At 38.1% G+C, this 25,848-nt stretch overlaps 1 protein-coding gene across 2 annotated transcripts in view; it reads right to left on the bottom strand.

Moving 5' to 3' along the window:
• The window catches only part of prkcab (protein kinase C, alpha, b), a 247,903-nt gene extending 222,710 nt beyond the window's left edge, over positions 1–25,193 (bottom strand). For both annotated transcript variants that reach the window (XM_079815861.1, XM_079815862.1), the window contains exons 1-2: positions 24,918–25,193; positions 23,379–23,410 (exon numbers count right to left, since the gene is read on the bottom strand). In XM_079815861.1, coding sequence (XP_079671987.1) covers positions 23,379–23,410; positions 24,918–25,081 — 196 coding nt within the window. In that variant the 5' untranslated portion in view covers positions 25,082–25,193. The remainder of the gene's footprint in view (positions 1–23,378; positions 23,411–24,917) is intronic.
• Positions 25,194–25,848: the final 655 nt, after the last annotated feature.

Below are 25,848 nucleotides of genomic sequence, written 5' to 3'. Positions count from 1 at the left end.
AAAACAATCGAACGCTCTCCATTGACTTTGCATTGCGTGAAGCGGCCTTTTTGTCATTTCGGACTTATAACAAAAAACTGAACAATGTATAAAAGCTGATATGTGACAAGGTGTACAGCAAACAAGCTAAACAAAACCCAGAAGCAAAAACCCAGACGTTTTTATAAGCTGTTGTTGACCCAAAAAACGAGCGTTTAAGTACAAAAAAGTGGATTCAGGCCGTTGGGACAGAGCGCGCGGGTCATATTACACTGAGAACTACGACGACTAGAGGGGAACGTAATCAGCGAAAGTAAATATAATATATAAAACGGACATTTTGATATATGACTTAACAGTGACAAAATGTTTACTGCACACATAGACATATTGAGGCAAACTGAGTGTCAGGATCCCAAAATGTACCCATTCTTCCTGCTGAAGCTTCACTTCGTATTCCCTGTATCCACTTTTATCTTCTTAAACGCTCGTTTTTTTGGATCGACAGCTTATAAAAACTTATTTCTGTGTTTTTTAGCTTGTTTGCTGTACACTTTGTCACATATCAGCTTTTAGACATTGTTCTGTTTTTTGTTATAAGTCCGAAATGACAATGAGGCAGCCTCCCACAATGCAAAGTCAATGGAGAGCGTTGGATTGTTTTCCCCCCCGGTGTGGGCGTGGCCTAAATACGCTCTGTCTCTATGGGAGAAGAGGGCAGAGCTTTAAGAGCTCGTGTTAGCAGCTCCAATAGACTACTTGCACTGACGCACTTCCGTTTTGAAATAGTAAAGCTCACTTGTTTCCGTTTCCAAACTCAACTGAACGTGAAGCAGCGGCTGTTAAACATGCATGATTATTTCACCACACGGTGTCAGTGCTTGTCTAAACTAGTGACCGCAATGCTGAAGTGTTACAAACCTGATGAATATGAACCTTTATTTGTTTATATTAAATATTTTAATCACTGTTCGGCTATTTTTTGTCAATCATTTTACTGGAAACTCCCAAGATGTAATAAGTAGAGCATGCAAGTAGTCCATTACATACAGTAAAACAATGAAAAAATGGCAGAACAGTGATTAAAATACTGCATTTGCACTGACACCCTACTCTACTTATTACATCTTGGGAGTTTTTTTTAAGTACAGCATCATTTCCACATCAGCTGGCAGTTTCACATACAGTACAGCTTGTGTCATTTACAGGAAGAGATGTGAAACGTGTGCTCTCCCAGCAGGAGGCATTGTGCTAAACTAATATTACTCTACTGTACAGAAAACCCTACTTTTAGCTATAAGTAATAACAGAGCAAACGATCTTGAGAGTTGGACTTCTGAGAAGGAGTGCAGGCCGTTGTGTAACGTGTTTATTGTTTCATGTTCTCATCACAGCTCGTGCTTGCCGCCCACTCACTTCTGCTGGCTGATTGGTTAATGAGCTCAGCTGTACTCTAAGATGAGGTGAAGTACTCCCCTCCTACACTACAACTGAGAGCTCAACACGGCAACAGCCAAACTCTATCATCATTTCTCAAGACGTCGATATGAAGTATTAAAATATACAGATAATCTGTTTATACGAAAGAAAAATCACAAGTGACATAAATGTAATATCTCAACTGTTCTCCCTATAAAGACTCTCAGTTCTCACTTCACCTAAGAAAAAGACCTGAAGTGAAGAGATCTCAACAATGACTCAAAATGTGCTCAGATTTGCCAAAATCCCAAACTGGTTCAACAACTCAAATATTGGTAACATGCTGAGGTGTTAGTGGGTCATATGATGTTGTTTCTGCAGCCGACTCAATACCTAGATATCTCTGCTCTTAAGGTCATGATACACGGGGGAACGTTTTGAGCAATGTTGCCTTCAACAGGCAACCATGTGAGACATAGGGCTCACGACCGATCTAAAGTATCCCGATAGAAATTTGTTGCCCATTCTCAATGGGAAAGTGCCCATCGCTCTGCAACATTGCTCAAAAAAGTTGCCCCGTGTATCATCACCTAAAGGGGCTCTTGGCTGTTGACTCGGACTGGTCAAAAGTAGGAGTTCCCTTATCAGGTAATTTTGGCAGTTGGGCCTCTATGCACTAGCTTTACTAGTGACCATCTTATCCGTACACAATGACACAAGGACTTGTCATTCTGATGGCACTGACATGTTCATTGACACAGATATTTACTTTTGAGAGATGAACTAAGGATTTTGAGCAAGAGACTGGCTTTTGCAGGTAATCCATGGTGTTTTGCTATTTGTACGAATTGTTTTGAGAAATGGACTTACTGTTTTGCAAATGTTGAGGATGATTCGAGAAATGTACCAAAGCGACTGAGAAAAACTGTAATATATTACAATATATCAAATTATACATTAAAAACATGCAAAGTCAATCACAAATTATTTGAGTTTAAAATACTCAAAATTCTGATGCGAATAGTTGCTTCAATTTCTTGAACAAATATTTTTTTATAGCTGATTGCCTTAAATTTCTCCTCAAAGTTGTAAGTTGTTAATACAAAGACATACAAAAGAGTGTTGGGACAATGATAGACCGTTTCGTTTGAAGTCGCCATTATTGTGATCAGTGTTTGTTTTAGTTGGGCTCTTGACACTGGACTTTTGATGTTAGTTTTTCTCTGGCTGTTGTATTTGTAAGGCAAATTTGTTATGGCAAAGAAAACCTAAGAAAATGTTGGGGATAATCTGTTGGTTATTTTTTATTATGATGACATCTTTACAAGTATCATTATATCATTTCAAATAATTCTCTACCGATATTATGGTAAGAGAGCCAGCGAGCCAGCTTCATGCTGCAATGCATGCTGTTATAGAATAAAACTCAACCATGGCTCCCATTGTTGAGATTCATATGCTGATTGTAGATGTCTGTGTGTGTATAAATGATGCAGACACACTGATACGGTCTATTGTTGTCTTTGTATTAAAAACTTACAACTTTGAGTAAATCATGTTTGACAAATTGAAGGCAATCAGTTTCTACACTGTAAAAAAAATATTGCCTTTAACTCAAAAACATTGAGGCAACAACAATACCTATATCAGAATTTTTAGTAATTTTTAATTTTGAGGGTTTTTAACACCTTAGGGTAACATATGTAACCCTGATTCCCCCGAGAAGGGAACGAGATGCTGCACATCTTCCTTCAGACAATCCAAAGTTGATGACGTGCAATGCAGGCGCCCTTTTATACGCTTGTTCTCTTCTCAGGTAACTGGGGTTACACACGTAACCCTAAGATGTCCTCAGTTAGGTTTCTAAAGCTATGAAAGACAATTTTCCTCTGGGTCACATGGATCATGGATCTTAAACACATTTGGAAATTCTATTTCACTGTCACTACAAAGAAAACCTCATGACAACTTCAAGTCATCATATGTGTACATGAAACAACTTCAGGCTTGCTCTCGTAACGAGGCTAACATCGCTGTAAGTTGTCAGCCATGTCTTCAAAATCCTTCCCACAAGCCTCATCTTCTGTGGCACATAGCATTTGGGATATCTGACAGAGTGATGTGGTAATGGAGGGTGCGGCTCTGAGAGACATCAAAGCAAACAGGAAGTGTAGCAGAGCGGTGCAAGGGCTCTTAATTTGGCAGAGGCCTCTGAAGATAGATGTTCAGATGAAACTCATTAGCATAGTGCTGAGGAGAGACGGCGGGAACAACCAGACACATAAACACCTCAGCTGCACTAAAACACATTTCTGTCACTTCAAATGAAACAAATAGCTCAGATGCAAGTGTTTTCATTTTCAGTATAGTTTAAACTGCTTTTTGAATAGTGATGTCTTTTTATCATTCTTTTGCGCATGCGGGTCAGTCCAGGACCATGATCTGTTCACACTGGAATCTGTTATTGTCCACATTTAAAACAACAATGCGAACAGCTATACAAAAAAATCTGAGCAATAAATCACAATTGACCACTAAGGCTTGCAGTGTGAACGAAGCCAAAGTAACGCAATTAATTACTTTTTTATGGAGTAATGCAATAGTGCAATGAATAACTTTTAAAAGTAACTTTCTACAACATTGGTCTTCAGTGTCACATGATCCTTCAGAAATCAATCTAATATGCTGATTTTCTGTTTACTGTAAGAAACATTTCTGATTATTATCAATGGTTAAAACTGTTGTGCTGCTTTATATTATTGTTGAAACCATGATACATTCTTTTTCAGGATTCTTAATAGTCTTTACTTGTAGTACATTTTTTGTTAAATTTAATGCTATTATAATTGAATGTATATATATATATATATATATATTTTTTTTTTTTTAAGTACAGTATTTAAGCATTTTTATCATGTTGCTATGTGCTTACTAGAGTCCACAGAGGTGTAAAGAAAGTGTACCTGAAAACCATACTTGAGTAAAAGTAAAGATTCCTTACAGAGAAAATTTCCAATACGACTTGAGTAAAAGTCTTAGAGTGTCTGATTTTAACAGTACTTAAGTATTTTACTCGTACTGAATATAGGCTCAAAGATGCACTAGTGCTTAACACCTGAGAAACATGCTGGTTTCAGCCTCATCAGCGGCTGCAGTCATAAACTCATCTCATAAATCAAACACCTGTGATTCATAAACTAACTGCTAATGCACTCGCATTCACGAAAAGTAGCCTCATTGACAAGTTTGGGTGAGCAAAGGCAAAACACACATATACACACAAATATTGTACCGGGCGAATGCGATTATGCTTCTTTATAGTAGAAACAAACTGCTGCAGAAAACGTTAGGTGGCATCCAAAATGTAATGTGTAACTGCATAACTCAACAGAAATTAATTGAAAAAGTACATTTACTTATTCAAAAATGTAGTCAAGTAGAGAGTAAAAGTTGTTAATATATGTGATACTCAGTAAAACTACAAAGTAGCCAAAAAGATACTTAAGTACAGTGACTAATTACATTTACAACACTGCTCCTACAGTGCAAATCTGCTGGATTGTTAGAAATATCTCACCTCTCCTCAACAAACTGCATGCTTTGAGACACCATTCGTGTCTGCAGTTCAAACATGCAGGCCGAGTTATGTGTTAAACTTACCTTCACTAACCCTAACTAGGAACAACAGTAGAGTTGATAATGGTGGACTTAACAAGCACTAAACTTTAAAGTAACAAGCAAATAACAGTTTAACAGTTGTGAGTCACTCTCAGGCACATGAATGAGGGCATGAGTTGTTCCATGTCTGACAATTGGGCACATGTGCTCTTATCTTTTTTTTCAACAGTTCTTCGAAAGGCCAACTAAAACACAGATAGCGAGGGGAAATCTTCCAGACCTTAGAAACAGCAACCGTTACCCTGTCAGCACACACTGCGGGCCACTGAAGTACTGCTCGCGTTCTGCTACCACTCACTCTGTGACCAAAACATCCACTTCTGTTTCCATTGCTCTCGCCTGTCAACTCAAACCGCAGCTGTCAGACTGTTTACGTTCCCCTTGCCAGCGGCTCGCTAACTCCAGCAGCCCGCTCAAGCTCACAGCGCCTCGCACTTCATTTCTGGACATGGCAAGACTCTCCAGATAAAGTGGCACCTGACTTCAAAGGCCCAAAGGAGATGTTGAAGAGACGGGCAGAACATCTGCATTAGCCAGCTAATATACAGTATATCTGTGCCAGTGCTGAAGAGGGCAGACTCACGCTATTAACAGAGAGCAGATAGAGCGCAGTGGTGATGACAGACCTGTTAGCACTGACCCTTGAAGAAGCGAAACCCAGACAAAACAGAGCCAAATTTGGACAGAGAACAAAGTCAAGGTTATGTGCTCCACAACGGCCTCTTCTTTTAGTCAAACTGTACTTCTGTGATGTATTTTTGAGTGAAATCGTTAATTCAGTAAGAAAAGTAAGCTTGATTTTAACCATATGTAATTGATTAGATGGAGAAACATTTATATTAAAGGTACGGTGTGTAGTATTTATGAGGCTCTATTGACAGAAATGCAATATAATATACATAACTATGTTTTCAGTGGAGTATAAAGACCTTACATAATGAACCACTATGTTTTTATTACCTTAGAATAAGCCATTTCTATCTTCATACATGAGGGTCCCCTTACAGTCGCCATTTTGTGCCGCCATGTTTCTATGGTAGCCCTAAATGGACAAACAGCTCTACTCTCTGCTGTCTCAGATGACCACATCTTTGTCCTGCATCTGCCACCGTAGCTTCTCTATGTGCTTCGAAAGGGAGGCGTGAACGGTTGCAATTCACAACTTCACCACTAGATACCGCTAAAATTCACACACTGCAAGTGTTTTACTACTATTTACTAACATTTAAATCAATAATTTGATACATTGAACTTATTGTCTCTTAGGAAAATTAACCATGGTTTTACTACAAATAAAACCAAGCAAATTATGGTTATTGTAGTTCAACCGGTAACTACAAATTAACCATGGTTTTGCTTAGTGGTCGACCAATATTGTTTTTTTGATTGGTTATTTTTTTTTATTTTAGAGAGCAGGGTGGCTGATGGCCGATATAAAGCCAATATTTTATAAATAAATTATAAATAAATATGAGGACGCTTTTACAAAATATGTCTTTAAAATAAACATGCTTATACTTTAGATGGCAATTTCTTGAATCTGCAATTCCTATTACAGTATTGTCACAAATAAAGTAATTGTTTAAAAAAATGAATAAAAAAGAAGTTGTATTCATAGTTTAACCATGGTATTTCTTAGGGATGCACCGAAATTAAAATTCTTGGCCGAAACCGAAAAAGAGGAAACCAAGGCCGAAAACCGAAACACCGAAATAAATTATGCCAATTATTAGTACCATTGCATTTATGGCTATGACTGTGTACTAACTTTACTAAAATCAAGGCATTGCAAATGCCTAAATTAATATTAAAGTTTCAAAGAATAAATCAATTACAAAGTATGCCAATATTTATTTAGCACATTGCAACAATGCACAGTATAAAATAAAATTCAAATTAAAATGTTTAACTTCTAAATTTAATTATAAAATATTTTTTTATCCAATTCGTTGTTGAAATATAATAATTTGTGTCTGTCATTTTCATGACAGGTTTATTTAAACATACATGAAATAATCAAGATATCATTAACAGGTTAAGTAGAATATAATGAATGTAACTGCTAATATAGGTAATATATTTAGTGAAAGAGTTGATTTCTCAAGTGAACTAACAGCTGTGGACACTAAATGACATAATGACGGTAAATGTGATGCTCTTACATGACTGTGTGTTTAGTTTAGCCGCAGTTATATTGTGGTCTTTCCGCCGTTGAAACACTGACTGAGCGATTACACCACATATGATACATGACAGTAAGTTGTGTCCTCAATGTTCATTCATTATTCTTAAAGGTCCCATGGCATGGCATTTTTCTATTATTTTATAATGTTTCCTGAGCTGTACTTATATTGTTAGTATGACTTTTACATCATAAAATGTCATAATTTAGAAATAAAAGGCATTTTTTCTATACTGCTGTTTGCCCTGTGGCTGAATGCCCTGCTTCAAGAGGCGTGTCTGCTGTGAGACTTCAGTAAAAACACCCACTGTTGTGATTGGCTGACATCTTTGCATTTTATATGAGCGGAGGGGGCGTGGTTTATCGAGGCACGAGCAGGCACGAGTCTGCCAGGGAGACGGATGGACCTGAGTTCACTTCACATCAGTTCTCAGCATGTCTGAACTGTTTTAGTTACAGCATATACTTTAGGTTATTAGTCTATTTCTAGTCGGAGGGACTGTCACTCATGTCAGAAAGTTAGTAACTTTAGTAAATTATGGATCAGCGCTGACTGGAGACGCGAACCGTTTAGAACGATTCAGTCCGATTTGGTGAACTGATTCGGTTCACTAAAAAGAACTGGTTCAAAAGAAAGATCGTTCGCGAACCGGACATCACTAATGTACCAGAGATGGAGCTCAGCGATTGCTAACAAAGTTATTTATAGTAACTACTGAGTTATGAGAGTGCTGTCAGTCAGCGCGAGTTTATTGTGTTTGTATCTGAGAGTTCTGAATAAACAGTCACACCGAGTCCGTCTCTTCATCATTATTCTACCAACTTTGTAACACATGCAAAGTACCATTACAGCTGTCGAGATGAACGAGTTAAAAGTAAGTGTTGATAATAGCATTATTTTTAAAATAAAATAAAAGCGTCAGTGACGCGCGTTGAGTACACAGCGCAAACAAAGACACAACAGCAGTAATCGGATGTAATCCAGTTTATTGTGGGGCTAGGCTGGCTAGCCCGGATATGCTCAAGCTTACCCCCCTTCTGCTTAATCTCACGCCGCGTTTGGTGCCTCCGCTGTGGGCCAGATGCAGTACTGTGGGTCGGGGATGTTGAAGGCCGAGCTTCGGCGTGTGTGAGGTTTATCTCTGCTGATGTTGAGCAGAAACTCATGACTGTATGCACATTTTAGAACCGATAGACGCGACGAGGACGTACAAAAACACTGACTCACAAGATATAAAACACGAAAACACCGTTCTGTCTGGAGAGAGAGAAGCCGCATTGTGTGCACGAATAATAAATAATTAGCTACACATCAGAAATCACTGATCACAGATCAGAAGGAACTGAAAAAAGACTTCTGTTTTCATTTGTACATCCAAACACTGAGAAACTGCCAGCGTTCACTCGTTCACAAGCAATGATGCAATGATCTCTCGACGAGCGTTTGCATGGGCGTGCCAGATTCTCTGGGCGGAGGAAAGGGAGGAAACCGTGCCTGCTTGGACGTCAAACCAGGAGACTTCAGGATTGGCTAGTCTGGCCTGTCATTTTCTCAAAGGCAGAGAAAGACAGCCACAACTCGGTTTTACACCGATCAACATTTCTATCCACTTGGGGACAATATTCAGGCTAGGGGAACTCATATTAATGTTGAAAAACCTCATAAAATGAAAATTTCATGCCATGGGACCTTTAAGGAAGAGATGATCGATCGCGTTCACAGATGATCGCGTTCACGCGCGCGCCGCCGCTTGAACTGTGATGTGATCAGTGATGCCACATTAAAGAGCGTCAAAACGGCTTTTATCGTTTGAATTTCGTGATCCATGTTGATCGATGTTGGTGTGGGAACTCGGATTGAAGTGTGATCCACGCTTAAAACATGCCCACTGTTAAAGATTGCATTCACAGTGAAGTCTGGTCCTCTTCTCATCGAGAACATGAGCTGTTGCACTGAACAGCTCTCACTAAAGAGTAGCTCTTTCACTAGCTCTCACTCTCAGAGTTTCTTTCGCTGTCAGTGCTTGTGCATGGAGCAGATGTGGGTGTTTCTCAGATATACTGAAATACGTCCACACCGCTGACATGTTGCTTCAGACAAGCACGTGCAGGTCGCGGTTTCTGTTTGCGTCATCACAACATTTCGGCCATATTGTTTCGGTGATAAAAGTCTTTCGGCCGAAAACCGAAAATGCACTTTTGGGCCATTTTCGGCCGAAAATTTTCGGTGGCCGAATATTCGGTGCATCCCTAGTATTTCTATTAAACTGTGGTCATGCAAATGGTAATCAATCCGCCAAACAAAACAAAAACACTACACTACACTTTAGTTATAATAAAAACATTCATTTTTATAAGGGGTGTACATACATGTTTATACATTGTACTTATGTTTAAAAAATACCTGCATGTAATTATAACTGTTATTGCATCTAAGATTGCACTGTTGACATTCCCTTACACCTTAACCCACCCTTAAACCTACCTAGAAGTTATTTGCAATACGACATCAACACAATATTTGTTTCTGACAAATATTATTTATTTTATTTTATTTGGACATTTTATTGTATAGGTGCATAGTAGTAGGCACATTAGACACTAGACCCATCTTAGACCGCTAAAATAAAGTGGTACCAAAGTCTTTTTATCGGAAGAGGGGAGTGATTGGAGGGAAAGGTTGAAAAATTAGAAGGTTTGTTAATTTCAGGGGAAAGGGAACATTGGTGAAAGTATTTTATTTGATGTATGAGTAAGGTATTTTATTGAACAGACACATTGCCATATGTAGCTCTCTAACAGAGTTCATTCATTGTAAAGCATTATCTATTTTGAAGAGTCATATTTATCCACACAGTCACACAGAGCCGAAGCACAACCAAAACAATGTTCTTCCACAAAATACACACAGTATTGTTTTTAAACCGTTAGATGGCCAAAAGTTCCATTGGCTGAATCTGAAATCGCCCCCTATATCCTCAAATAGGGCATTATTTGAGGGGACAGCCATTTGTAGTGGTGTCCGAAACCATAGTGGATGTAATCGAGTACACTCATTCAATCCCACAATGCACTGCAATAATGAGTGCACAGCCCAATTCATATACTATCTGTCCTAAATAGTATTCGAAAATAGAATTAGTATGTCCCAAATTGTAGTATGTTGAAAAGAGTACTCCAAAGAGACCCGGATGGTCTACTATTTCCTGTCATAATTCGAAGTGCAGATGGATGCACACTCTAACGGCTGATATAGCCCACAACCCATTGCTAGTTGGACGAGGATTCGATTAGAACTACAAATATGACAGATGTGCGAGTCCGACAGTTAAGTAGAGAGGTTTACATAAAGGGGTTTGAGTGATCAATTATCAGTATTTAACCTGACGAAAATATATTTATTCAATGATATCCTCAATATATTTCACCTGCAGCAGCATTGAGAACTTTTGTACTGATATGTTTAGCCATTAACTTTTTAATGCATCATTATATTTAAACTGCAAACACATGAGGAGAGTCCCTGCATTAAAGACTCACGAATGGCAGATAAAGTGTGTCTACATTTCTCTCCGATACGGTAGGAAATTAAATTGAATGTGGAGGATTTTAACAGTGACGATGATTGACAGGGCAGTTTAAACAGTGACGGGATGCACGTAACTAAGCGACAGAGTCTGTTAAAGATGATGAAGTAGTATGTCCCAAAGCTTGCCTACTCTTCTGCTACACACTCAAAAGTATGTACTTTTTCTTCACAAAAAGAGTACATACTTTTAGGTCGTAGTATAAGGTAGGAGAATTTGAACACAGCAAGGGATTAGGGGGCGATTTCGGATTCAGCCATAGTGTACTGTATCTTTAACAAACTTTCAACGGACGAGGTCATTAGATGTTGGTTAGTGCTTTGAACAGTGACGGCTGGTCAATAGAGGGCACTGGGGCGCCGCCCCCATCAAAATTCCAGAAATATACATGTATACAAAAATGATATAAAAGTGAAATAAAAATAAAATAGTTAACTCATACGATGTGCCGGCTGTTAGTAAGAGCCTCAGCATTTAATAAAAACTGGCTTTGATGGGTTAACTATTTTATATGTTCTTCAATATGTTTCATGTGGTTTCATGTGTGAGGGACGCCGGAAAAATGGACGTCTATCTGAGTCCAAAAATATACGGGCAGCATGTGACCTGAAGCTGGTCTCTAATTGGTTCTTAAAGATCCTCCTCCGGACGCAGGTCGCTGCGTCCCTGGCGAATCAGAATTGGATGAGTGTTATTTTATCCAATCTGATTGGTTCTCGTCACCTGTCATTCAACTTTCCGCTCTTGGCCACTAAAGCGAAAGTGCAAATTCTTTCACAGGGCGTTCGTTGGAAGATCCCGAACCGGACCAACGTGATTTACTAATCCAGCAGCAGGCCAGTGACAGGACGCAGCTGCACTCTGAGCTTCACACACTTGTTATGCGAAACGTAAGTTAGGTGGCTGGCTGGATGTGTTGTTAGCAATGCCCTTTATTGCTTTCCCTGTCTTTTATTTCAAAGGGTCGGTACTGAAGTTTTGTGGACAACAACGGGGGTAAGAGACATCAAATATCTGACTGAACAATGCAAACGTCATGACACTACTGAGATGACTGACTTTGATCAGAGAGTCATTGAGAAATTTGCTGGCCAGAAAGAAAGGAGAGCAAAATGTATGTTCAAGTAGTCAACATGCTGTTGAGGTCTGTTGAGGCTGTTTTCTTTTGTTTTTCATTTCCTCATTCAATTATATGTGGGAAATGAATGTGTAAAAAGATAAAAGTGAAGAATTTGAATTTAGTCAACATGCATCTTGATACTGCACACAATTTTCTAGTAAAGTTATATAATCTGGGTAAACAGCAGCACCCACATTTTCTTTAGATGGACATATTACTGTTCAAATAATGATACTCTAATGATAGCTACAATTGACTCCACAGTGGCTAGTAAAAGAGGAAAGTGGAAGAGAGCGAGAGCGAAATCAAATAATCTCTATGTAGAAGAGCCCATAGAAAATTACCATTGACATTTTTATTTCCAGGGAGTACTGAGGCAAAACGGGGATTCTCATCAAACTCCTAATGATCTGTAACCAGATACAGCACATTGCACACTAGGTAGAGATCTCTCTCAAGAGATCACTGTAGGTAGAGTGAGGATGTGGTGTCTGTTTGTCATCTCTGCTGAAACAAACTGCTTAATCCAGACTAAACTACTTTGGTGGTTTTAGCTGGCCTAGACCGATCAGGCTGGTCAGCACTTGTTAGCAGGTCAGGCTGGGAGACCACCTTAAACCAATTAAACACCAGCTACTCTGAGAACGCAGTTAGACCACCTTAAACCAGCTAGACAGTTCAGGCTGGTTTTGTCTGCAGTGACGACATCATTTTTTTGTTGGTCTACAGTAATTCATTCTTTTTTCTAGAAAGCATTTGAGCAGTTTTGCATGCTTATTCTTAAGAATACAATTCTTCCTTGCTATTTTCTAACAGTAATATGTCCTAAAAAACATTTTAGTTCATGGCACTCAAATATTACCGAAAGTAATGTGGACACAATGACAGAAACAGAACTCAAATAGAAGTGGCTTAATTAATTCATTTTCTGGCTTTCTTTGCAATAAATTATGTGTTTTGGTAAACACTGTTACAAAGACCACAAACTCACATAAAAAGTCAAGAGTCAAACTGCCCAACTAAAGGAAACACTGATCACCATAATGTTGACCAATACAACATCAACATCTAAACCTCTGTTAATTCTCAATAAGTAGATGAATAACAGAAATAAAGTCAGTCTGGTTAGTAACGTGTGAAGCTGGTAATGCTGTTTGTGGAGTTGTTTAATCCTCCTCTGCTGAGATCTTCAGAGATGTAATGTCTTCTTTTATCTTCAGTTGATTTAATCGAAGTCAGTTGTAGTTCTTGTGTTTCTCTTTCCTTCAGTGATTCTTCAGTGTTCATAACAAATGCTCAATCGTCTCTTACACTTTTTTTCTTATTTCTTGACTGCAATGTATATCTTCTTTTAGTGAACTCAACTGAAATAAGTTCAGAGTACTCATAACTATTGGTTTCTAAACTTAAAAAAGCTTATTATGAATATTATAGTAATCTTCAGGCAGCCCAGATGGCTTTTGAGGTGTTTAACACAAGAACCACCAGACAATCAGATAACACCAAATCCTGACATTTTGTTCTTTAGAAAAAAAAATGTTCTAAGAAAATATTAATGAACTATGAACTTTTTGGAATTTATCTGAACAGATTTTCATGAATCCCTGTTTCTGTTCAGAATACCTAATATGTACTGTATCTCTCTCTCAGCAGCAGTTTTTGACCACAGGTCTGGTGTCTCTCATCATGAGTCTCAAAGATCTTGGTCAGGTATCAGAAGCCTTTTCATTGTTACACACCATTACACAGCTCCCTAATGCTTCCAAGAACATGCACTCTCTGGCCTGGCCCTCATGTTCGCTTCCCACTCCACCGCACACCATCCAGCTCCCACAGCCAACCGTCCATCAGTGAAGCCATCTGTGAGCGCACCAACAGTGTTCTCATGCTGTCCTCACTCCTCTGCATGCAACACATTCTCCAGTGAAGAACAGGCAGGTTAATGCACGGATGGAGGTCAGGGCACACGCTGACTGCAATGACACTTAATTAAGGACTCAGACTATGGGACCATGTGGTATGTGCTTGAAAGCAAGAAGCGGTTATGACAGGGTCGCATTAGAAAGAAATATCCTCACCAAAAATCTCTGACACAAGGGACATCAAAGCCTCTTCAATAACCTTCACCATCATGACTGCTTTAGGCTGACTGTCATTATGAATGTGATATGTCAGACACAAAACAGTCTACACAAGAGCTTCTAGCTATGCCAGTTTCAAATGTACAATTCATAAAAAAATTACATTGTTAGGTCAGAAATAAACTTGGTTCCACCTTAGACATACTAATTGCAACTAACTTGTGTCAACTGACTCCTATTAGTGTATTAGTAGACTTTTAGGTTTTAGGGTTCAGTTTAGTAGAATACGTTTGTCAAAATAAAGTGTTACCATAAACCTTTTCAGAAGTGTCATATTTTCCGGAATATAAATCAACTGAAATGTTCCCCTGCAGATTTTTCTCATGTTCAAGTTGGTCAGGCAAATATGCTGTTTGGATTGAAGGTTATTTCTGTCTGTAAACGACCAGTTTAATTATTCCAGCTGCTGTGAGAAAAGGCTATAAATGATCCGCCACCTGCAGCATCCTCACATGCGATACTACTACTAGCCGGACTCCTTCTTTATGTTTAAAGACTAGGGGTGTAACGATACACCAATGCCACAGTTCGGTTCATATCACGGTTTTGGAGCCACGGTTCAGTTCGGTTCTGTTTGCTGTGGGGGCAGGGTTTTGTGTTCAATGTTTTTTTATTTTTTTTAAAACAAGCTAATTTATTTCACAAAAATTGATGACGCACACTAGTAATGTCCCACTTTAGCCTACTTAAATACACATTTTATGTATATGACTAATACTGATGAATAAATAGTCCTATAAGTTAAAGATATTAAATAGCAGTTTTTGTTAATACTATAAAGTAGCCATCACATAATAAAAAATAATAAAAAAAAACATCATGTGAAAATAAAGTGGCATTTTGGGGTTATGGAAACAACAGTTACCATGGTAAATACACAATACGTCATGAACTGTTAATGAAACATGAAAACTGCTCCTGATGAACAGAATGAACATCACACCAGCATGCTTTCCCAGCTCACACATGCTGAACCAGTTACGTGATTTATTGGTACTTTAAAATTGGTACCGCATTTGTGCGTGTAATTGAAGTGTGTGCTACGAGCACAGTAAAACGGCTGACAGGACATGAAAGATCGGTTTCTGAGGTGAGAGAGACTTTTTATTTTGTAACAAGCTACGGAAATGACACCGACATATAGCCTAACAACATATCATCTGACCGCAGATATTGAATCAGGAAAACACGTTTTTCTCAGGCACTCCGCAACCCACTCAACGGTCTTGCGGCCCACCAGCTGACAAACACTGCTGTAAAGAAAACTCTCTCACTGGAGACCGATCAAGCCTGCAGTACTCCTCTCAGAAACTGAAGCCTACGCGCCTCGATCGCCTCAATTGCCCCCTGGTGGTTGGTCCCAGTAAAGCTCATAAACCCCGCCCCTCCATGCATTGGACGCGAGACAAACGAAACAATTAAATTACACTTCAAATAATGGTTTCCTAAAGATGGTTTCTGTCATTTTAGGCATTTTTTTATCACAATGGTTTCAATTCAAGTGTATGTTTTTTTAAATAAGTTTAGTTTTAGTTAGTTATTTGATGCTATAAAAACGGGGGGGGGGGGGGGGGGGTGACGTCATGATTTACAGTTGAGATTGACGGCTTCTCTGAGTGAAGTTGTCACTGAGGCACTAACAGACTTTTTTCTGGATTTTTGGGAGGGGATTGGAGCTTTAGCTTTAATTTCTACATTTCCATAACTGTTTATTTCACACCAACATAATGAATTGTTCTGCATCTGCGAGAGTGTGGGCAGGCTTTTGATATGTCCCCTCTACTTCCTGCTCTCTACCGTGCAGATTCCGGTCCAGAGATCACTACTGCGCAGACTCGGTCCCAAATCTGCGCAAGATGTCAGCGCCGTGTGCGGGCCTCCTCGTCACAACTCTTCAACTCTCGTCAGTGGAGGCCAATGAAGTCGCATCGTCCATATTTTTTTACGGTCTATGGGACCGAAGCTGATGCTGGGACTCCAAGGTAGCATTTTGCCTACCTTATGAGCTATACTGGGACCAACCACCTGGGAGCAATCGAGGCGCGGAGGCTTCAGTTTCTGAGAGGAGTGCTACAGGCTTGGTACACTGTAAAATCCAACAGTGATTCTAACTAACACTTTTTAGTTAACTTTACTTAGTGTCTTAACTCAATTGAAAAAATCTAGTAATCTGTACTATTCACATACTATTCCTTGTTTACTCAGAAAAAACAAGTTAAGATTAATTGATTGGTTTGAGTGCCATTTTGTTAAGCAAAAAAATAAAAAAAATAAAATACCATTATGGTGATAAGTGTTCACTTTGGTTGAGCACTTGGAACATTTATATTATTAAAACTCTCTTTCTAATGCAGCGATGCAACAAGAAATCACAGTTATTTGGTTTCAAAGGAAGAGAAGTAATAAATAGGTTGCTTTTAAAAGTTGACCTAGCTTCTGACTGAATAATTAACTATAGTTAATGAGTCAGAAATTAAGATCATCTTTTAAAATTAACCTATGTAATATTTTCCTTTGTCATATAACGATCATTTACAATTGTATTGCTAACACTTACGTCATAAACACCTGTGGAACTTTTAAATGAGTTGATATAATCCCTCTATATTTGTAACAAAAGATATTGCAGCTGATCATGCTTGAGTCACACACAGACTTCAACATTCAGCATGCAAAACACAACAATGGTAACATCTATGGTAGCTAAACTAAGTCAAGAGTAAACCTAAATTAAAAGATCAAGTTCTCTCTACAGTTCTTTTTTAGCCACTAGAACTCTTGTGTAAGTGAACTATACTAATTAAGCATTTGTTAGCACAACATACTATTCCTATTTCACTTTACTTGGTTTTTTTAAGGCAATCGGTTTGCATGCTTTTTTCAAGTAAGTCTAACTAATTCGATTTTACAGTGTACGAACACATTTTCTATCATGTATGCCTATGAAAGACAATCGAGCCAATAGGTATGGGTATGGGAATAGGTATGGGGCGGGGTGACATGTGCAGCCCCGCCCCGATCTGCAGGCTGCAGCCAGGTGTATTTGTGGCTCCGCTTGGTATCATAAATACATGCCTGCCGAAGCCACACATTAAACTTTAATATATCATGCTCACTTTACGGCTTAAAATAGTCTAGAAAATCCCACAAAATATTAAATGTGCATTCTTAATTGTGTGTTGGAACACTGATGCGCAACATCAAATTTGCACGTATTCGGGTGAAGTACTGTATGTATCAAAAGCCATTATAGCATGGATTAGTCTTATTTCACAGTTAGTTTTGTTACTATGGTTGCTGATTAGCTCACACCTGTTCCTTGTTTCATTAGGCGCTTTTCTACCATCGGGCCAAACTGTTCTCATTGCTTAACCAATCCGGCACAGCCTATACGAATATGGTTTCATTTCTACTGCAAGACTGATAACGGAGCTCTTCGGGATGTAATACAACTGCGTCAGTCATTGCCTCATAATTTACAGACGATATGAGATGTAAATAGCAATTGCGTTATGGAGGATGATCAAATATTACTTTTAATTTTATTATGTTTTCCTCGCCAGCTAAACTGGTAGCCAGGCAACAGACAAGTGACCAATCCTGAGTGGCGACATCACTAAACGCATTCGACCAGCACGGTTAGCCGACCGTCATGAGAATTCAGGCCCGAGAACGCTTTGGGTTTGTATTCCTGCCGTGCCAAACCAGGCTCAAGTAGAATCATAACTGGAACCGTGCCGCTTTTGATGCCCTGATTCTGTGTATTTAAGCCTTCAGTTTGCTCAGTTCTTTGTTCCGCCTTAAAGTTATGTTAGCCTCAGTGATTAATAAAGTACATTGAGTTTCTTCGTTCATCCGTGACAAGTTTGTTACCACCACACTAAAGCAAGAATTTACAGACCCTCCAGGGTTTTGCGGTCTTGCGACAGCTATTCAACCAACCACTGCATTATTAATGGCTGCTTGTCTTTTTTCACCATTTTTCCACAAAATACGACCACAAAACATTAATCTGAGGGGGAACAAAATATTAGCTCATCAAAAGCCATAATTCCAAGCCCAATCAAATTGATCAATGTGTTCAAAAAAGCAAATTCCGTCATTTTGGAAGGCAAATATCTGGAGAAAAATCCTGACGGAACTGAAAAATGTATGCTCACACTTTGGCACTTGTGTAAAGGATGTCTCAGGTCCAACACAGCAGAGGGCTTTGGAGAACTATTCACTGATGTACACACACATCCTCAAAGACTTGACTATCTTCCATGGCTAATGTCCAGTTGACAGGAAGATATACACAAATATGATGATACATGATATACCTTTGCCATCTGTGACCATCTGAGTCTGCCAACTCTTGTGTCACCCTGTATTTCTGCCCAATGATTCCCAAGAGCCATGGTGAAAAGATACACTTTTAAGCTCTCATATTGTCAACTAACATGCAAACATGGATGGATTTTGGGGTCCTGGGAACATAATAGTTCAGTGTCTCCATTATAGGTTATTTCTGACCATCTGACAAGTCACATTTTTCTAGCAAGTTAAGATTTGAACCCCTGTGATATTTCTAAAGAGTGTTTAGGGATTGAAGACGTTTAGTAGAATTGTCCGCGCAGCATCAAGCGATGTTAATCTAACACGTTTTGTTGGCCACTTCTATTTCTTGAGCGCTGTAATGATGATAAGCCCCACCCACAGTGAATCTCTTTGGCCCAAATGAGATGTCCATTTCACTGCACACAACTGTATAGTAAACATAAGTCATTTCTGACTTAGAATTTTTTTAAATAATGTCTAAAAGCTGCTATGTGACAGTGTGTACAGCAAACAAGCTAAAAACCACAGAAATGAAGCTCTAGCGCAAGTTCTGCCAGGAAGATCCAATGTTACGTCACTCATTACATCCAGACCTAACAAATCATGTTCTTATTCTCAAAGTATAAAAGACCGGTACTGACACGTCAGTTCTCAGATGCTGACGCCAACATTACCTCCATCCTCCCCACCACCACCAGGATGGTCCCCGTCTATGCCTCCCAGGGGGTCGGCTGCGCCCCTGCCTTCATCTTCAGGCAGGAAATTACCCTCGAGACGAGAGCTACGGATGGGGTCTACGCCAAAGAACCTCTAATTATAATACTTGCTAGTCTGTTGTGGCACTTCAGCACTGGGAAGATGAATGTGTATTTAAACTGTGTCATTTATGTAGTAGAAATGTGAAATTATTTTTTAATTTGGTGCCTTCTAGACTGAGAAAAGACAGAAAATGTATCCCTACACCGCCCCTAGCATCGTTTTGATCGCCATAATAATACAATAATTTCATTCAGTTAGAGAATAAATACTACAATTAAAAACGGAATGTGTCTTTTCAATAAAGTGTGAGTGAGCCGAATGAAAGTCACAGGACAAACGCAGCATGAGTCAGATCTCATTCATCACGAGAGGGAAGTAAGAGCTGAGGTAAGCTGAGGTAAGCTGAGGTAAGCGCGGCTGTCATTTTCACCGCGTGTCCAGTCTGGCGCATTTTCTGATCGCATATGGAAGCTAAACTTTCATAGAAATTCATTGAAAAGTTGAAACACTCACTTTGCTCTGCAACGCTCCGTTTTGAATGCCCAAGGCCGAGCCGAGCACATTTACATTCTGTGAGTGAGATCCCACCCCTATGGGCGGGTTGAAAACATGCGGAACAGCTCCTTCTCTTTGGCCTCTGGCCAAAAAATCCTCCGATGACGCAAAATGACTATATTTGTGTCATCTGAAGATTTTTTTCCAGAAATAAAATGCATAATTCTGTCGTCTCAGGAGGATATGAGGGGGAAAGTACCATAATTCAAATATACTACGGGTTTCTACTGATACAAAGCTTAATGCTAAATCACTGAAGTTACCCTTTAATAAACCTGCTATTTTATCGTATATCATTTGGCCTACCAAGTCTTTCTGGTAGAACTAAGTTTTTATAAGCTGTCAACACCAACAAAACGAACGTTTAAGGAGACAAAAGTCAATACAAGCAACAAGACGTGAAGCATCAGCAGGAAGAATGGGTACATTTTGGGATCCTGACACTCAGTATGCCTCAGTATGCCTAAGTGTGCAGTAAACATTTATTTTATTTATTTAGTCACTTTTAAGTCAAATATCCTTGTCAGTTTTATATATTATATTTCCTGTCGCTGATTACGTTCCCCTCTAGTGGGTGTAGTTCTCAGTGTAATATAACATGTTGCGCTCTGTCTCAATTGCCTGTACTTTTGTGTCCTTAAACGCTTGTTTTTTGGGTCAACAGTTTATAAAAACGTCTGGGGTTTTGGTTCTGGGTTTTTTTTAGCTTGTTTGCTGTACACCTTGTCACATATCAGCTTTAAGACTTTGTTCTGTATTTTGTTATAAGTTAAAAATGACAAGGAGGCTGTTTCATGCAATACAAAGTCCCCCGATGGGCGTGGTCTTCAGATTATGACGCGTGTCGCTCTGTCTCTATCAAATATGTTTTGATTGGCTGTCAGATTACACAGCACTTCACTTTCAGTGTGCTGAGACAAATTACTTGAGTCGTCACACCTGGTTAGGACACGGTCTAATAGTCCAGGGAACTTGAGAATTAAGACTGCTTACCTGGCATCTTTTGCTTTTGACCTACTTGGAATACATTTTTCAAGCAGTTTTTTAGTCTGAAGCTACAAATGTCCTGCACTTCCTGTATTTAAAAACACATTTAATTGGTAATATTATTAAAAATGGTCTAAAAGGCACATTTTCTTATACTAAGTGCATACTATATGCAGTTCCAGCTTTTTTTTTTTGGGGGGGGGGGGGGTTGCTGGGGTAGTGGACGTGAATTCCTTGAAAAATCAATTATAATATAAAACAAACAAACAAATGACACTTTGCCGTTATATACACTATGTACTCATGCACAGAGTTGGGGGTAATGCATTACAAGTAATATGTGTTACGTAATCAGATTACTTTTTTCAAGTAACTAGTAAAGTAACTACTTTTTCAAGTAAGTAACTGAAGTTACTTTGTTTTCCCATTCATTGACTATCAACTATGGGAAATGGTGAGTAAGTGCAGAGGTGTTGTGTATTTGATGGGTATTGTAGTTTTAGACTAAATGTGAGCATTTACTCATCTGCACAAAAACACATTCACTACTCCTCAACATGAGTAAAAACTGTAAAATGCAAACTCAGAAAGTTGCGCAAACCTGCAATAATTAAATATGTCAAATGACACAAATATACTTTATGTATTTAATCTCACTTTTTTAACCAATGTCTTTGCCGTACAGGAGTGAATTTGCATTTCATTTAGCATGAGGCTCATTCATTTCACTTTTGGTGTGAAAGTGGCTTTACATTAGGCAAAAATAGAACTTTTGTGTTTTCTTAATAAAGGGTAAGGAAAAGTAACAAAAAAGTACCGTAACGCTTTACCTTCCATAAAAAGTAACACAATTAGATACAAACTCCTCAATAAACCCGTCTCCGGCGTGATGACCCTGATCTTTCAAATAATCCGATCTAATATGACTTCTGACCTGTAATGTTGCCAGAATCATAATCATACACTGTTTGTTCGTTGGCCAGAGGAGAACTGGCACCCCGACTGAGCCTGGTTTCTCCCAAGGTTTATTTTTCTCCATTATGCCACCTGATGGAGTTTTGGTTCCTAGCCACTGTCGCCTTTGGCTTGGCTTGCTCAGTTGGGGACACTACATTTTCAACTAAATATTTTTTTAAAAATACAACTAAATTACTGATCTGCTCGCATTGTCCCTATATGATAATTGAAATTAGCTGATGACATCACCGTTTTCTCAAGAGCAGCTGTACAGCCGAATCTAATTCTGTTGCATTATTTTCCTGTTTAACACTGTGAAGATGCTTTGAAACAATCGGCATTGTAAAAAGCGCTATATAAATAAAGGAGACTTGACTTTACTTTTTTTAGGGAGTAACGCAATATTCTTACTCTTAAAAGTAACTTTTCCCAAAACTGCTTATGCACTATGCATAGAATAGTGCACAAGTACGTGAATTGGGATGCACCTCAAATTGTATTTAAAATAAATTTGTTTTCTTTATTCTGAAAATAAGGGGGGAAATTTCAAAATTCTACTTTTAAAACTAATAATTGCAAGTGGAACAGGTTGCCTACAGAACTGGTAAGCTTTTGTGGTACACAGGTGTTAAACCCCCGTTCTCATCAAGCATGATAACTATAACAATAACTATATTAGCGTTCACACCAGCGGATGACATCGTTCTGTTTACTCTAAGTGTGCGCTGAAGTTTTGTCGCCTGCTGCTTTAAATGCTCAAGCTCTTTATCGTTAATCAGCTGGGAAAAAATATCTCTAAGGGATTCCAGAGATATTGTTCCTCTGTGCTATTAGCGTTATATTTGGTGTGTGATTAGAATTATTTTTAGAACTATGCCCTATTTTAACGATCTGGAGCTCATGCCGCAGGCGAACTTAGGGTGTGTCCGAATCCACGCGTGTTGTGCTCCACCTATAGGCTCATATTACTAACACACCCTTTAAATAACAGTAAAAATACGCTCCAACAATGCTCCTGAACACACCTGGTTTTCAGACCAGGTGCCCATGGGTGAACAGATGCGCCAGTGCATTTGATATTTAAACAACGTGGAGCTGGACGTGAAAATGATCACTGCGTCAGGCTGAAACTAGCAAAAAACACTTGCATCGCACCTGGTGTATGATAGGGCCCTATATCTTTATGGTTATCGTTTATATCGTCCAGGTCTGGGCTTTGTGTAGGTCAAGTTCTTTACAGGGATGTAGTCATTCTAAACACAAACTGTTTAGAGTTTGCCTCAACATGTTGCCACAAAGTTGGAAACACAGAATTCAACAGAGTGCCACTAAATATTCAGTTAACTGCGTAGTGTTCTTCAAAACCCTTTCTGATTTGGGACCTGCCATTTATCAAAAGCTAGCGTTGACATAAAGGAGCCAAGATTTAAACAGATTTGCCCGAGACCCGCCGAAAGCACCGGAGCTCTGGCAAGGCCAGCTCTTTCCACATTATCCAGACCATGTGCTCCTTTAATGACACAAGGGTGACATAAACTAAACATCCTCATCTGCCACTGTAGTGTAGTAGAGTAATAACCCCTCAATACATCAACACATTCATCAGAGAACAGATTCAGAGACACTGAACCACATCCTCTCACTACAGCACACACACACACACACACACACACATACACACAAACACACAGTACCTTGGCACTGGAAGCCTTGTTTTCCAAATCCCCTGTAGAGTTGCATTTGATAAGAGAAAGAGACAAAATTGTGTTAGTCACAAAGCAGCAAAATTGATAACTTGATAACACTTACTGTTTTAAAACAACCTGAAATCAGTTAATTATCAAAAGTAGGATGTTTCTGATTTAAAAAAAAAAAAAAAAAGGTGAAATGTGCAAAATAAACACTTTAACCTTAACGATTGTGAAAGGTTGAATAGTATTAAAGCAGGATTTAGGTATTAAAATGCCTGAAACATCTGTCCAGCAAATCCAGTTTGATCATGAAATGGTTTTCTGAATGCACATTAATAGCTCATTATCATTATCTTTAACCATTTAAGGCCTTTAGTCTAAATGAAACGTGTTACATTTATTATTATTGCAAATGTATGATCATAAAAAGACACATTAGCCTGCTGGAATACCTACAATTATAAATTATAAAATTATGAAGAAAAACACACACACACACACACACACACACACATATATATATATATATATATATATATATATATATATATATATATATATATATATATATATATATATATATATATATATATATATATATATATATATATATATATATATATATATATATATATATATATATATATATATATTTAAGAATTTTTAGATATTTTGGACTGGAAACAAGAAAAAAAAAAAAAATAAGAAGAGTATTTTATATATATATATATAATTTTTTTTTTCTTGTTTCCAGTCCAAAATATCAAAAAATTCTTAAATCAAGGGGCATTTACTAGATAAGTAAAATTACATAATATTTTTTTCTTGTTTTCTGGGGGAAAAAAATCTAAATGAGTGAATATGTATATATATACTTGTTTACAGTCTAAATATAATTAAAAAAAACTGCCAATTGGGTAACAAAAATAATATTTTTTATGATTGGGAAAGAAACAAGATTTCAATCAGAAACAATATTATTTTTCTCACCCCATTGGCAGATAATTTAGCTTGTTTTAAGCAAAAACTAATTTCATTTAGATTTTATTTTCACAGAAAAGAAGATTAAATATCATGACATTTTACTCATCTAGTAAAATCATCTTGATTTAAGAATTATTAGATATTTAGACTGGAAACAAGGCAAAAATACTAAACAAGAAAAGCATTTTGTTGCGCTGTGTATATAGAATGCCTTCAAGCAGTGGAACTACAAAATATCCCCTTTTATTTTGCACATTTAGGTCACTTTAAGCAGTTTTTCCCTCATGCAAACAAACCATACAGCTAATTTAGTACATATAAAATACAAATGAGTTTAAATACTATATAAATAGACAATATGCAAAATAAACAAGCTCGAACTAGACATGCAAACACATTATTATGCTAATGTATTCATTTATGCACCTCAATTTAGTTTAGAGAAAGACTGTATTATGCTTGGCGAATAAAAGTAAGAAGTTATTGACAGCTGTCCAGCCAAACATTGAAAAGTGCCATTTCTAAAAGTTTCATGTGTAATGCATGAGTGTGTGTTACCAGATAAAGTCGGTGCAGTGGCTGCAGAATGTGGGCTGCCTGAAGAAGCGAGCGATAAATTTGTGGTTTTTAACTTCGTGCACGTTCTTCTGTCGCAGGGCTCCTTTCCGTGCGAATCGATTAACGATGGTGGAGTCATTGATCTGTATCAGATGATCAGCCATCGCGCCGCTATTCCTCAGGTGTGTGTGTGTCCTCCGCTGCGCGACGCGTCTACTGTACGCGTCTCTCCTGTCACAGCCTCTCTCACTGACACTGACGTCAACTCTCTCCGTTATGCGCGTCTATTGGTCACTCGATGCGAGGGTGAGCAGCGCCACCGCGTGGAAGAACACGAGAGCGCGCCAGACGAGAGCGTAACAACACTCATTAGAAACCTTTGTATGAAAGATAATGATAATGAATGTTAATAAATATAGTCGTTTCTTTGGTCATACATTTTATTTTGTAACATTGCAAAAATATTTTCAACTGTTATACAGCCTATATATATTTTTTCAACTGTTATATATAGGCTATATATATATATATATATATATATATATATATATACTCAAAAAAATAACTCTTTGAATGAACATAAAAAAATCATGGAAAGTATTTCCACATGATTAACTTGCTTTATTTCTGCATTATGCAATTGTGTTATTCCAATTTAATGTACTTACGTTGGGTCAAGTTAATTTATTAAGGTTGATTCAACTTATTTACTATGGTTAGGCACAGCTTAATTTAATAGTGTCAGCCCAACTAATTTGCAATGTTTTGGACCAACCAATTTAATTAAGTTAGCCTAACAAAAGTGCTTAATGCTGAAAGAAAGCCATTTTTTCACATGTAATTCCTTTCCATGATGTAATTACATTAATTCAAAAATTAGCTTTTGAGAGCACTTACAAAACCTTCTACAAGATGTTATTGGCTAGTCAGA

Source organism: Gobio gobio (assembly GCF_949357685.1).
Source record: "Gobio gobio genome assembly, chromosome: 1".
Classification (NCBI taxonomy): Eukaryota; Metazoa; Chordata; class Actinopteri; order Cypriniformes; family Gobionidae; genus Gobio; species Gobio gobio.
This window is presented reverse-complemented; position numbering and strand designations above follow the sequence as displayed.